At 40.7% G+C, this 15,313-nt stretch overlaps 2 protein-coding genes across 6 annotated transcripts in view; one reads left to right on the top strand and one right to left on the bottom strand.

Annotated features, from left to right (window-relative positions):
• The window catches only part of stk32a (serine/threonine kinase 32A), a 58,917-nt gene extending 55,815 nt beyond the window's left edge, over positions 1–3,102 (top strand). For 2 of the 3 annotated variants that reach the window (XM_034606571.1, XM_034606568.1), the window contains one exon: positions 527–1,131. In XM_034606571.1, the coding sequence (XP_034462462.1) occupies positions 527–644 (118 nt within the window). In that variant the 3' untranslated portion in view covers positions 645–1,131. Of the gene's footprint in view, positions 1–526 lie in introns of all 3 variants that reach the window. The other variant, XM_034606567.1, reaches the window with a different exon arrangement.
• Positions 3,103–5,077: 1,975 nt separating this feature from the next.
• The window catches only part of dpysl3 (dihydropyrimidinase like 3), a 38,646-nt gene continuing 28,410 nt past the window's right edge, over positions 5,078–15,313 (bottom strand). For 2 of the 3 annotated variants that reach the window (XM_034606559.1, XM_034606561.1), the window contains exons 12-14: positions 12,164–12,343; positions 9,885–10,059; positions 5,078–6,754 (exon numbers count right to left, since the gene is read on the bottom strand). In XM_034606559.1, the coding sequence (XP_034462450.1) occupies positions 6,660–6,754; positions 9,885–10,059; positions 12,164–12,343 (450 nt within the window). In that variant the 3' untranslated portion in view covers positions 5,078–6,659. The remainder of the gene's footprint in view (positions 6,755–9,884; positions 10,060–12,163; positions 12,344–15,313) is intronic. The other variant, XM_034606560.1, reaches the window with a different exon arrangement.

Here is a 15,313-nt window from a genome sequence, read left to right as displayed (position 1 = left end):
TGGTACCTTTAAGCTAACTGTTGTAGCATCTGTGACAAGCACACATTCAATTTGCAGGTTAATTAAGATCAAATGTCGCTGAAATGGACAAAAATCACAGTAAACACACAGTTACCTTGTTCCTGTTGCAGCTGGGAGCTTAAACATCCATAATATGACCATTAGATTGTAGAGAAACATTTTACAAACACTGTTTTACCTCCTGAATTCAACGTCAATTATCAAACTTATTAGCGAAGTCACTCACTGTCACACGCGACTTCCTTTTTTTTCCCCACAAGAGCTTCAAAATAAAAGACCCTAAAAGTCACTAGCAAAATAAAAGCTTGAAGGAAGTGAATATTTCCTTTTGTTAATTTACTCTATAGGGACTTTGCTCATTAATCAACAGACAAAATACAGTAAATGAGCCGCAGTTAGCCACATAAGCTAATTTCCATCCGGCAAGGCCAACCTGAAATATGTCTGGAATATAATGTGATTTCCATCTGTTCAAACTTAACAGGAGACGCTCTTTACTCAACAGGTCAAAGAAAGCGGTGGTGGACTCGGAGTCTTCAGAGCTGTCCACGAGTGAGAAGAACAAGGCGATAGAGGATGGACAGAATAACAATGTCAAGCCGGCTGCCTACTTATCAGGATAGATCCCATGACCCCACTCACTCCATTATCACTTTCACCTGCCCACAGCTTGTAGATCAGCAGTTTGCACACGAGACACCACATTGTTCAATCAGCACAGACACTCTCAGAACTGGTCACCAGTGTTCCTGCACCACCATTGCATTTATTCAAAAACAAAATGTACGCAACCGTGCATCGCCGTTCACACAGATAAAGAAACACATTATGAAGAGCTGCACGACTGCAGGAGTGAAAGTGACCCCAGGGTTTTCACTCTCCTGTCACCAAGAGGAATGACTCTCTGCAGGGCGTCACTCATATTTCATGTTCCCGTACATCATCCTGGTGCTCTGAGGTCGGCTCAACCTGCCGTGTGCTGATGTGAAGTGGAGGTCACAAAGGAGACGACGCCACATCGGCTGCCATAAGGAAATAAAGTCAGACGCGGTCAACTACGGCTTTGACTTAGATTTTTTAGTCTCAGCAAGGCATTTTCTGGTTAATTATCACAATATAACACTGGTCCTCCTGTGCTACATTGAATGGCACGGCACAGGGAGTTGGGTTGGCTACTGAAAGACAAAACAGTTGACGGGACGGCTTTGTTCCGACATCGACATGAACACTAAGAGTCCACAAACATTTAAACGGAGAGAGGTTAATAAGGTAAAACGAGGCCTTTGTTTTTATCGCAGCAACCACAGATTCCTCCAGGGTAGAAGTTAAGGAGCTGAGCTGTAGACTTGAGCATGAACGGCTAACTTTATCATAGCAGCAGACACATGGTGGTAGTGGCCATTATGCCTAGCTTTGATAGTCAAGCTGACAAAGACTGCAACATTTGGTACAAGGAACCAGCTTCATAATAAAGGCAAAAAGCAGCTCTTCTTCACTTCTGTATGATTCAACCTGCTGTACAGCCAATACAGACTTTTGAAATGCAGAAAACAAAAGTTTTGAATTTAATCTTGAAGGTCTATTCGCGACCTTGAAAGTTTTTATGGAGCTTTGTAGTTAGGGCCACACGTGATGTGTCATTTCTGATGAATTGTTTTTTGTCAAAAAAATACTTTAAAACACCGATAATCTGGATGAACCTTTGCCTCAATCTGCAGGTGACCCGCTAGGTTCTTCAAGCAAAGCTACGAAGAAATAGAAAAGTTAGACGGTAGATGTTATGTGTTCTGCACTGAGCCTCGCTTTTGCACATGCTTCTTCATCAATTGTAGCATTAATGCACAGAGAGACAAAAAAATCTTAAACTGTGAGTGAATACTTATTCCCTTAGGACTGGTTTTTATAGACGAGGATTAAAATGAGTCCGAGATAAGATTAATCTTCTTTGTTTACTGTCTGCATTGATATTTGTTCTTGTCATTGTCTTTTTTTTTATTGTCCTTTCTCTTTTGTGTTGGATACAATCAATTACACGTGTGCCACCAGATAAGTCTGTACATTGGGTTCGTAATGAGTTGCTCTCATGTGCAGTCTTCCTCTGCAACAGTAATCTGAGATTCCACACCATCTGGAAAACACAGTGGGGAAATAGTAAATCTCAATATTGATTTTTCACAATTTTTTGCAGAAAATAATGAAGGGAAACAAATACCAGGCGAGGAAATGCCCCTCGTTCATACTGTAAGATTAACTTTAGACTTGTTGACGAACACACACCGGCCTCTGAGTCGTGCAGAGGCTGTAAGTTGCCTTATTCTTGAGATATGGCACACGTCTGGTTTCCTTAAACTGTAAAACCTGAGCTTTTTCACAATCAATAAATAAATGTGATTTCTACTAAGGCCGAGCCATTCAATTGACTTATCTATCTCTAATATGACTCAACCCTTTCAAGTCTATAATACTTGTAATTATATTTAAACATATATAAATACTCAGTTCAAAACTGTCTGCACTTTTCTATTTAAAATTGGTACAATGTTTTGACTTTGTGTTGTTGTTGTTGTTGTTGTTGTTGTTGTTGTTGTTGTTGTTGTTATCTTCGTCACTGATGTAACTAAACAGATTCAGAGGTGGTTTCCTGTATGAGTTGTAAGATATAGTGGGTTAGTTCAAACAGATGGACTGTATATGTGAAAAACATATTTGTTAATGATTATCTTAATTCTTTCATATGTAATAGGAGCGCCACATATTTTGATGTGGCAGATTTGATCCTTCCTAAAAGTGAAGGTATAAAATATTACAGACAAATAGTAATTGACCCAGGAAAAATAAATTAATTAAAGACTAATTTGAATAATAATAGAATTGTTTCCCATTTGAGAATTTCATCCCCCCACTAAGGTTTTGTCGTTCTTCTGTTTTCACTGTGTGTTCATTGTATTCAAACGTGATGGAGTTGCAAACTATTAAGGTGTGCCTTAAATAATGAATTTCTGTTTTTCTGAACCGATCTGACTTTGCCTTGTACTTCATTTTGATTTTGTCTTTATGAATTAAATGGGGAAAGGAAAGCCACTGGTAATAAAAGCTTTTTTTTAATCATTATTCCGAACAGTGAAAGGATAAAAATGGGAAATGGCGTCAGTCATGCTAGAAGATTTTTACCCTAAAGTAAACTTGGAAATAAGATATTGTATGTGCGTAGGTTTTGATTGCAGTTCACCTACCTGAACATAATGCTGCACCCTAGTGGTCGATGACTGGAAGCACAGTTATTAACCAAGCTCCAGACTGAAAAATGAAAAAATGCATTGGCTTTACATTAGATGGGTTATCATGTATTTTTTAAGAGGAAATTCCTGTTTTCCTCAATTTGAATCCAAATTACTTCGATGATCAAGTTGTTATTTTTTAAGGTACCTGCAGGATCAAATGTTATCTTAACCTATCCCGTAGTAATATCTTAGTATCTTGTTTTTGATGTTAACATTTAACCCAGAACCAGTGTTCCTGGGAGTAGCTTCACAGAAACACTAGCCTATGATACTTGATATGAAAAGTTATTATAAACATGCAAAAATATAGCTCAGAAAAAAGATCAAATAGTTTATTTTCACGTGAACTGGGTCTAAGCTGGTTTCCAAAACACATTCTTTGCTTTTTATAATAACTTCAACATCAGGCTTGGACCATGTCTTTTTTGTATTCTCCTTCTCTCTCCCACACACATGCACAGTTTACAGATTTGTGTTTACCACTTGTACAAGGTCAACCAGAGGGCACAGTCTCCTCCCTGCTCCACTGTGGGTGAGCTGAGGGGGGATTCAGCCGATAAATACTCCCCCGTCTGCCTGATATCACTGAAGCAGGGAAATCTCCGTTTACCACATATATGTTACACTGGATACACACAATAAAATCTTATTATTTAATAAAAGACTGAATTACAGCAGGTAATTCTTTCATCTTCAGAAGTATTTATCTGTTATCTATTGACATGTTTACAGGTTTACTTTCTCATATGCAACTAACACACACCCTTCCTGTTTATACGGATTTGCTGACTCATCTTGACAATCTTCACCTCTGCCATCTATGATGTCATCAGATTATCATACAGTTAAACCAATGCACCTCACTGTGAAGGGGAATTATTCAGTTTTATTCAGCTACATTAGATTTTGTCTGCAGTAAATCTTACATTTTGTAATGGACTTTTTAAATGAATCTGTCCTTTTGTTAGAATTTTTTTTTCATAGCAGTATGACAAATTCATATAAAGTTATTCCCTCATATGACAAATATAATCAGCCTGTGAGTGTGCAGGAACAGTTGTAAAGACTACTCATATGACAGATAGGAAATATTACTAAATAATAGCTTCACTGGTACCCTTCAGTTGTTTCCCATAGCGCCCCCTATCTGTTGATGGGGTTAGAACTTTCAAGTAAATACGCAGGAGCAGGTTAGATTCAGGTTAAATTAAAGGGAAATCAACATTCTGCCCAGAATCGACGCTTGAGCTTTGAAACAATGACCAACACTAGAACCATATATTGGTTAATCATAAGAAGGTTTGTTTGGCTACAGGACATCTTCCCAATAAATCTTTTCTTTTTGACTAAATTATTAGAAATGAAATGTACATGTTAATGCACATTTATAGAAGCTATAGACCTAAAGATCTGTCGAGATGGTGCTAGGAATTGAAGCATACATATCCATATCAATTATACCGAAATCACACAAATTCAACATGATACAGCCCTTTTCTTAAATTTAAAATGTATACATCTCTTTTTATTTTAAAGAAATGTGAAGTTAATCAGTGAAACAGGCCATTTCTGATGATAAGTCTTACAAAATATTGTTATATGGGAGGAAAAACAGGCCTTTTTTTTTACTATTTTGATGAACTGATCCCTGTGATTCTTTCCATATAGAGATTAATTTTAAGTATTTAGAGAATGTTCATATAAACCCCTATGTTAATGCCAAGCTTTGGTGCATGTCTCTTGATGTGAAGTTGAGTAATAACACAATAAAATAGGTCAGTTGCAACTCATGTTTATTCAGGAAACAAATCATACCATCCACAACACACCTTATTTTGACCTGCCATCTCTGGGTTTTGATACAACAGTGAAAAAAAAACATAAAAACAATAAGGTTGTCAAACTAACATAAATACACACAAACCACCACTGGTGCCTGCATCGGTCTGCCACACTACTGCCAAATAAAGATCTCCTTCCCTCCCTCCCCAAAAAATACATGTTTTCCTCACTGCACTACAATCCTCTGCCTTGTCAGAAAAAAAAGCAGAGACACAAAAACAGAGCTCTGAGGCCCCCCCCACCCTGACGCGTTCACATCCGGAGCGTTTCAGGTCATATTCAGGCTGGTGTTGAATTGGTATTGGTCAGGAATGCATTACAGGGCTGTACGCTGGGGTGACAGGGGAACGATGGTGTGTTTCTTGTCCTGCAACGACAGCCCGGTTTGTCAGGAATGAAAAAGAAAAGCCAGAGGGGAAGTGCTGTTAACTGAAAACAGGTTTCTGATACTTCATCATTTCATTGCAACTGTATTTTTAAGTAGTTGCCTTCAATTTGGTTTGAGTTTACTCATACTTGTTGTTCAGGTTTTCTTTTTCTTTTGTTTTTTCAAATCTTTTGTTCCCTCTGTTGTCTTTCTCAAGATGATTTCAGGATGACAGAAGCAGGCGATAAGCTAGAAGCAAATGCAAAGGACGGATTCTCACAACGTTGTTATCCAAACAGCCATGACAGGGCGCAAGAAAGGGGGATGAGGAAAATGTAAATCCCTTTCTAACATTTCTATTCTTTTGCCTTAAATCGAGGGGGGTTGTCGTTATCAAGCGTCTCAGAGGAGGGGGGCGAGAGGATCACGGATCACGTCGCCCATCTTCATGTGGCCCATGCAGCTCCATGTCCCCACAGCGCTCCTGCTCTGGGATTTTAATAAACGCCCCTTTTTACTTGGTCCATTAAACCCAAACTGGCTGCAACAACATCGTTCACAAAGCTACATCACATCTAGTGTATATACAATGCCACCTAGAGCTAACCAACGGTACTGCGTGATAATACGTGACTAATGCGGGATCTAGTGTTATGTTTCGCTGACTATGGAGAAAGCGGGCGACTGAAAAAGGGGGTGACATTGAACGCCAAACAGGATGAAACAACCAAAGCATCATTCTGAGAAAAGCTGTATCTATTTTCCTTCGAGAACAGTTTATTGATTTTTTTTGAGTCTTGGTTGAATGTGATTGTTAAGAAGTTTTACTGGTGTATTTTCCAAATTACCAAAAGCACTGAGTTGACATGTTTTCACTGTATGTGTCGTGTAGTCTCTTCAAAGAAGAAGTGACGGTAAACTGGTTTATGTGTATTGTGCTCTGGTGCGATTCCAGTCCAAGTTCCCCAGGAAAAGAGATACTGTTCTCATCTGAGCCAGGTTGCATTGTGACAGGTAAGGCATGAGGATTCAGTGTTTTGCTCTTTTAACTTGTAATCTAATCGTGGTCCTCTGCATCTCCTCCTCCTCCCTCCATCCTGCACTGGCTGCTGCCGTTTTCTGGATGCATCCCCTCGTCTTTCTGCCGTTTAGCTGAGAGATGTGATGTTGGAACGACCACCGGGGGGCACTACAATACGGCGGCCTGCAGGCCTGATGGGGAGGTCGTCTGGGATGGTGGGACCTGGGACAGAGAGAAAAGGAAAGGAAGTTAAAATGAGTTACGAGGGAAACTGAGGAAAGGACACGTAACGAAGGAGGAAAGGAAGAATGAGTAGGGGAGAGAGAGAGAGAGAGAGAGAGAGAGAGAGAGAGAGAGAGAGAGAGAGAGAGAGGACAAACTCATGCTGGTCTGCAGAGAAATGAAAACTGGTCAAACCCGAAGCAGTGAGAAGAAATGGGGTACAAATAGTACATTTATATAGATTTACTGTTTACATGGGTTCGTGTTTAATTAAAATTATCCTTGAAAGCAAATTTCACGACATTTTACTTTAACATTATACTATATAATAATAATAATTAACTTTATTTGTGTAGCACATTTTTCAACAAAGTTACAAAGTGCTTAACAGGGAAAATAGAATAGAAGAGCGATCGAGACAATCGGTGAAAGATAATCAGTTCATAAGAAGAGGGGAATAAAATGACAATATGCTGCAAACATTCATAAACATGTTGCAATAAAATACTTTTAAGAAGAGATTTTTATTTTAAGTTTAAAGACTGATATTTGCTCCTGAATGAAGGTTTTGGTTTTAAACTCTTTGTTACATTATAAACAGCAAAACATTTTATAGATCTGAGGTTGATCAATTATGTTTTATATCTCCTCACTGTGTTTAGTTATTGATATTGTTTTATTGCCCAACCCTAGATTTGGGAATAACCATACAGTACTAAATATTATAGTGCAGTTAAATAAAATGTTGTCTTTCACATAGACTGAACCTCTGTGATTTACCCTGAAAATGGACAAAGGTCTCAAGGAAACTTTAAGTGTTCACGCACTCTATGATTGGAGAAGTTCTGCTGCAGTGGGAATAATGTGCAGTTTGCTTTACTGTTTAGTAGTTTTCCTTAAATGTGATCGACAAAGATACAGCAAGGTTGTGTCTTTACGCAAAGACTTCCTGTGACAGAGGAGGGACATTGGCTACAGAAAATGCCATAAAACGGATTTAATAAATCACAAAGGAGACCTCTGGGACTCTACAGATACTGATGATGCTATTATCTCCCTGTGCTCTCCGCTGGAAACTGGTGCTGGTACCATTTGTCAATTCTTTCAGACTTACTCTGCACAGAACAGATTTGGTGCCGCACGAAAAATTGCTGTCACATACTCACATTATTACTTTCCGTGCTCCAGAGGGTTTTCAAGACACACTATTATTGTTTGATATATGGTATTTATGCTGCTGAAACACTGACAAAAAGAAGCTACAGCCTGACATTGAGCATTGGTGCTTTTCCAAAGGATGAGCCAGCGTCTATCTGCTGCAACCAATTATCAGAGAGTGTATAAATGGAAAGTCCAATGATGTCAGGCTGTGATACACTCTGCATCTAAGCAAACAGTCCTTCACATCTCCGCTCCAGACAAGTAAATCAACTCTGCAGGTGGTGGCCCTGGAAAAAAAACAACTAAAATAGATATTAGACTGACTCACTCTGAGAAGCACGCACACATGTGCACACGTACGCACAAGTAGAACACACACACACACATACTTAAACGCCTAACAATTACAACTCCTGGGAAAAACCAGGAGCCTTACTCCCCTTTACAGTCAATTCTGTGCTCCAAATTCTTTCCAGCGAAGGTCACCTTCCTTTTTCATCGGTGAGGTATCACACATCAGCCACGTTTGTAAACATAGGTTGTATTTTACAGCCAAAGGATAAACGCCAATCTGTGGACTTTCCCCTCCAAATGAGTTATCAACCATTAAAAACAGTTTGCGCATTTGGCAGAGAGACTTCCAGGATCACGTTGGATACAGCTGCAGTCTCTCCAGGTTACCCAAGGTTGCACATGGACACGTTTAGTCCGTCGGGGGAGGACGGAAGGACGAGCTAATAGCTACAGCCGCTGCGTTTGATTATAAAACTGTGGAAACACTGACTTATCTGCTGCGTGAGTAACTCGTGTGTACATTTGGTAGCTTGACAAGTACAATTTCTCACTTTTGTTTTCTAAATCCAAGCTAATCCGGTGCTGACCTCACGAACGGGCAGAATCAAACCGTCGCTCAGCGGCTCTGCAGAACGGAGCAGATGTGGGATGTGACTACGTGGTGTTGTGACCTCTCAAATTAAACAAGCCTCCTTAGCAGACCGTGTCCAAATGGCTGGACTGAAATCTGGTAGGCTGTACATTTTAGGGCCTTGAGCCAACATTAACATCCCGTGTGATTTGCAATGAGTGCATCTGTGGGGAAAACTTCATTTCCTACTCTGGTTGAACATGTGAGCTGTGGTTAGAGTCCTTCAGAGCCTGCAGTGGTTTGTCGGAGAGGTGTGAGATATTTTAAGAGTGATTCAGGAGAAGAAAAGGATTTCAGGGGCATTCTTTGGAGATGAGACACTGATCAGAGTTAGGGAGATTGCAGGCAAAATACAAATAAAAATCCAAGTATTCTAAAATACATGAAAGAATGCAGGGTGATAGAAGCCCTCATTTTCTTAGAGCAATGTGCACAATAGAGAGTCACACTAACTTGAATGCTAACGTACAATCAACGTACTCATTGTGCGGTTTTAATTGTGGAGTAATGTTGACGTCACGTTAAAACCACAATGAAGCGAAAACCGGGAAGAAGCCTACTGTAACTGCCTGAATATAAATGGGACTTAATGATGTCAGCTTAGTGCCTCATCACATCTCCAAGAAGCCAAAGTCAGCCAAGTTAATGACCTGAATAAACTGACAAATCGTCATGTAAACCCGACCACTTCTTGCTCAGGAGCGTGACGCACTGCAGACAGATGCATGCCTTACTGTGCACATCATAACATTTGAGACTGGGTAATGAAAGATTATTAGGTTTCTCTCCAGCAGTGGTTCTCAAACGAAGGGAGCGGGCCCGCCTGGGGGATGGGAGATGACGTCAGATGACAGATTTTTGTAGGGTAAACAATGCTAACCTTTATTTCACTGAGGTTTTGTCCCTCATCGTTGTTAATGCCTAATGCATCATTCCATGGGTGCACATGCACGCTCCACTGGTAAAAACCAATACAGACCAACAACAGATGAGGAAGGACTGCGTGTTCAAGAGGTGGGGGTCATATTAAGAAGCTGGGCTCACCACAGAGAGCAGGGTTACCTGCTAGACTAAATCCAGATTGGTGGTGCAGGTTTCTGACGGGCTGTTTGGTGGGAGAGGTGCGCGCCGAGGCAGAGGGGGTTCCTCCACGGGACATGGAGAACTCGGACACCGGGCCATCGTACATTCCCCTGGGCACTGCTCTCAGGACCGCCAGCTGCAGGAAGAACCAGAAGAAGAGACATGGTGAGCGGTGGAGAGAGACATAATAAGCATAAGAGGAGGAGGGAGAAAAAAAGGATGGAACAAAGAATGACATTATGGCGTTTGGCATTACAAAACACTGAACGCAACCGAGCCCACACCTGTTTAGAATTACATGGTTGTTTGTGTCGGAATGATAGATGCATTTTTCAGGAAAGCCTTTTTTTTTCCTGCCGGGAACCAGTTCCAGATTTACACATCAACAGACACACACACAAATACAAACACAGACACAGGAAGGCAAGCTCTTTCACAGACCGGAGCAAGAGAGAAAAAAACACGGCATTCAGGATTTGTATGCTTTAAATCAAGCTGAAACCCCATGTAGTGAACGGGTCATTGTCTGTCTGTGGCTCAGTGGAGACTTGGAGGCTCTGTGAAGAGTTAAAAAGAGACATCTGTGAATGAAGAAAGCAAAATAGTGACTGCTACCAAGATAAACAGCACGCGGCTCCTTTTTCTCATCAGCATGTTTCTCAACTGTTACACGAGGCGATTTCTACGGCCATAAAAAGATGTTTAAAGTGCAGGGTCTGCTTTCCCTGTTTTTAATGAAGTGGTTAAACTTATAATTGTAATAAACTCTTAATGCCCTGTGACCTTTGTTTCCAACGAGGTACAGCAACTTAACAACCGCTCTGCTTGTGGTTTGAAGGAATATTACTGTGAGAGCCATGTAATGTATTCCATCCAGATGCACTTTAACTTGGATTCTTCACAGTCGGATATTATGTTTGTAATTTGTAAAACAGTTCACTTCACATTTACAGTGTTGTTCCTCTTCACATATTGTTACTGTCTTCTAACCCTGTTTGTTTTGGAAAAGACACTTTTTCTGTCTTTCTCATGTCTGAACACTAAATTTGAAGCCACCAGGAACTTCTAGTCTTCACTGGGATGTCAAGAAAACAACAGACAGTTCAACACTTGCATTGAACCAACAAGATCTAGAACAGTGATTTGCTATCTTAAGCAATTATGTTACTTTTTGACTGATTCCGCTGTTTCTCCCAGTTTAAAGTCGTTATGCTAAGCTAAGCTAGCCAGGTTCTGGTTTTTTATATTGAGCTAAGAGTAGTGTAGGTCTGTAAATTGTTAGAAACTATAATTACAACTTAAATATTATTTCTACATTATTGGCTGTTGCTGTTACCGTGACGTTCCGGTTACGGGAAAGACTCGGCTACCTTGTGGCCCTTTCCTATAACAAGGGCAACCTGCCTAAACAACTTTTAGGCTCATTTTAACTGTGGACTCTGGTAACTCTTTTACTGCGTGCGGTCGCTCTCTTTGGAAAGTTATCCAAATTCAAAAAGCCATGATGACAAAGCCTCGACCACCCTCACTGCACGCTCCTTCAACATTTAGTAAAAGTGCAGCCGTCAGCCTGTGGCTGAACTCAGGAGGCTGATGTCAGACTGTATCACTGACACCATCTTATCCCACCCACTTTGAAACATCCTTGTAGCTTGTATCACAGCCCAAACTCCCATATGTCACAATCCAATTGACTTCTTATCTTCTGTAAATAATAAATATAGTGTTTTTCCAGTCTCATCTATCAGTAACAGCACTGTACAAATCATAAGCACCTTCTAGATGCAGTGTGCATCGTCATCCTATGCTGTCACAGGCGTCAGGGGCAGTTTAAGGTTCAGTACCTTGGACGAGTTCCCTTCAGATTGCAGACCGAAGGTGCCTGGGATCGAACAAGTGACCTTCTAGAGGTGGACGACCCTCTCTACCTCCTGAGCCACAGCAGCAACGTATGACATGTGTGATTATCGAAAGCAACAATTATTCTTTCTCCCATCTTTGGTGCTAAGCAGGTTTAGTTGTGGTGTTTTTGGCACTGGTGGTTCAACAGAGTGATGAGCAGCGCGATGGCTCAACCTTCTGTTCAGAGGAGTTTCAGCATGGATTATTTTTTACTTTATATGTTCAGCAACTTAATTTCTCGGTATGAGAGTTTGCCTTTCGTTTGGAGATTTGACAAAATGACGATGATGATGATAAAGTTCACATAGTAGACGTGAAAGCAGTAAAACCAGATTTACCTGCTTCCTGGCTTTAATTCGCTTGTAGGCAAAGTCAGGGAAGGCAGTGCAGGGGATGAAGCGGCCGGCGCCAGCGATGGCATGCAGGTTCCCATCCTCCACGACAATCTTCCCCTGGCAGATCACCACTAGTGGGGCTCCACGCAGCTCCATGCCCTCAAAGACATTGTACTCAGCAGCCTGGAGCACAAATATAGAATCATTATATACCTGAGAGAGAAATCAGGTTGGTAGCAAAACAGTAGAAATTAAGAAGCCATGAATAAATTTGATTATTACAAAGCAACAACAAAAAATAGATGAAAATAAATTATCCATAATATCTATTGCATGTATAAATATACAGTTGTAAAAATATGTATAAAGTAAACACATGTCAAAGGTTTTCACAAAAATCAAGGCATTTCCATTTAAGAGTAAAAAGCTCTGAGATGCACAAAAGATAAACATGTTTATCAATTCAACACTGAAGCACAAGTTTAGACAAATGACAAGAATGAGAATCAGCAGAGGTTGGTTATCTGTCATGTGGTCATATGATAAAATGCTTAAAATTCACAGAGCGTGGTTTGAAAAGGAAATACAATTTCACAGATTAAACCAAGTTTGAGAGCAAAAACAAAAACATGGACTCTTTAACCTTCCTGATGAAACAAAGGATGTAGGAGATGAAGAAGACAACAGGGGGAGCTGTTTTTCTCTTCCACTCTCTCACGACCTCTCACTCATCACCTTGTTTCTTATTGACATAGCAACACCTGCCTCTCACTCACTTTCCTTCTCTCCTTCCTTCTCTCTCACCCTCCTCCCTCTGCTCTCTCCAGTTGTTCGCCTCCTTCATTCACTCATCCCTCTTCCTGTCTCTGTCTGTTTTTCCAATCCCGTCTTTCTCTTCCTCACGGAATCTTGCATTGTTTTCTTAACCTTTCGCTGTCCCCTCCCCTCATTCCATTGTTGCTTATTTCCTCTGCACACGGCCCTGTTTTTCTGCTGCCATCCAGATCCAGGCCAGAACAGGACATGACTACGACTCAGCGTGAGCCAAACATGATGTCATGCCTGAGCTGAGTGTGCGTCCATAAAGACTGTGTTGCTGCCTGTTTTTGTCTGTGTGTCGGAATATCCTTATGTGCATGCATGCATTTATATAAAGAATAACAAGCGCTGCAGAACAGATGTGGATCCATACCGATAACAAACGAAGACACAGCGCAGTCTAAGTTATATATAGTGAACAGGAGACGGCATTCCTGAGTAAACTGCTCCTGTTTGGCCTCACATCAGACCGTCCATTAAGGTAGATTTATAGGAGTTGGGAGCTGCCGTGCTCCAGTCTTCTCCTCTCCTCTCTCTCTCTCTCTCTCTCTCTCTCTCTCTCTCTCTGCTATTTAATCTGGACTGAGCAGGAAATGAGAGGGGTGACATCATTAAGTAAGAAGCCACGGATCCTCAGTGGATGTACTCCACATTTGGAGAAGGCATGTTATTAGTCCAGTTCCCTGTTTCCGCTCCTCCTTATGGAGACAGAGCGATGTTCTTTCACTCCTGCTAAACAACGGTTAGGCCTTACAGCAGGGAAAAGTAAAAATGACAAGCTTTAACTTCATCATTCATACGACCAAGCTATAGAGACTCTTAGGATGTGGTTCACGCACTCATGTATTTCTGTGAAAGTAGGATCTGTGCTCGAACATTCATTTCCTGCCTCCTGGGTTTGGGAACCTCTAATGTCGGTGTAATGGTAGAAACCTCGTTACTCACATGTGCCATGTTTACTTATAGTGTATGTATTTGTGTGTGTGTGTGTGTGTGTGTGTGTGTGTGTGTGTGTGTGTGTGTGTGTGTGTGTGTGTGTGTGTGTGTGTGTGTGTGTGTGTGTTTTTGTGTGTGTGTTTTTGTGAGGACCCTCGTCTTAGACCTACAGAGTGAGGACAAAAACATAGACAAAAAACATCTGAGACGTGAAAATTCACAGTTTCAAGTTTCTCATCTCGTTTCACTTTCTTTTTTAATATAACTCTGAGGACATGACGACTGACTAAGTATCATTAAGTGCAATTTAAGAGATACTGCGCAATGTGTTTTTTGAGCTGTAAACAAAATCAAATGACTGTTCTTTGATGAAACACATTACTGCTGGTTTTAAAATCACATTTGTGACCAAATGTATAAAAGAAAACTACATTTATGGGTTAACAGCTCACGACGCCACCTAGTGTTTCAAACTGTCTTAGACCTTTCAGAGCCAATACTAACATAGTGTAAACGACCTGCCACCAGCGACTGCTCGTGAGTTTGAATCCCATTTTTAAAATCTACACCGAAACTCAACATCTAAACCATCACATCGAAGTAGGGGGGGCTTCCCAGACCACGGCCAGCCGTGTCTAAGTCTAAGGGCATTTTTGAATTTGCAGTGACAGAAGCACTTCGGCCAAAACTTCGGGGTGAAGTTACACCTTAATAACATTTCTCTGTGGATTGAGTTTTATACTCATTTTAAATGAAAGAAATTGAAAACATCTCTATAAGTGACTTTATATGCTTGTTTCTGTTGCAGATGGTAAAGACTTTTAAGAGGGAACTTCTTGTTACTGCCGTGTAACACACACTACACTGACCTTGGAAAAAGTAACATAACGGGAGGATTAATTTGCTTACGATGATGTACTTTGAATGGAGCAACAGCTGCCAATAACTCAAACTGCAGCCAGGTGAATAGAGTTTTCCAAATATGAATATATGAAAATCAAATGGTCCTCCAGCAGTGACTGAAGGACGGCACCTGAAACCCACGGGCCAGGGCGCAACACAAGAATCTGAGTATAAGAAAAGGAAAGTGGAATTTAAAGGAGGGGGTTGGTGGTTACGCTCCACTTCCACTTCTGATTCATATTGCGTGTTTCCCATGAATTTAAACGTCTTTTTCCCAAATCTGTTTTCTACTAATGAAATGAGTAGTTGTCCAACAGGCAGTGTGTGCAGATGTTCCAAATCTCTGGGGCCTGTGCAAGTATTTGAAATATTGCTATTTACTGTAACACAATCTGAACAACATTCTTTAAATCCATTATGGTTTTTCCAATCATGGGAATATTTTTGGATCAACGCAAATGAATGTGATATAGAGGAAGGAAATACCTCTTGATT

This window comes from Hippoglossus hippoglossus, chromosome 14, assembly GCF_009819705.1.
Source record: "Hippoglossus hippoglossus isolate fHipHip1 chromosome 14, fHipHip1.pri, whole genome shotgun sequence".
Lineage (NCBI taxonomy): Eukaryota > Metazoa > Chordata > Actinopteri > Pleuronectiformes > Pleuronectidae > Hippoglossus > Hippoglossus hippoglossus.
This window is presented reverse-complemented; position numbering and strand designations above follow the sequence as displayed.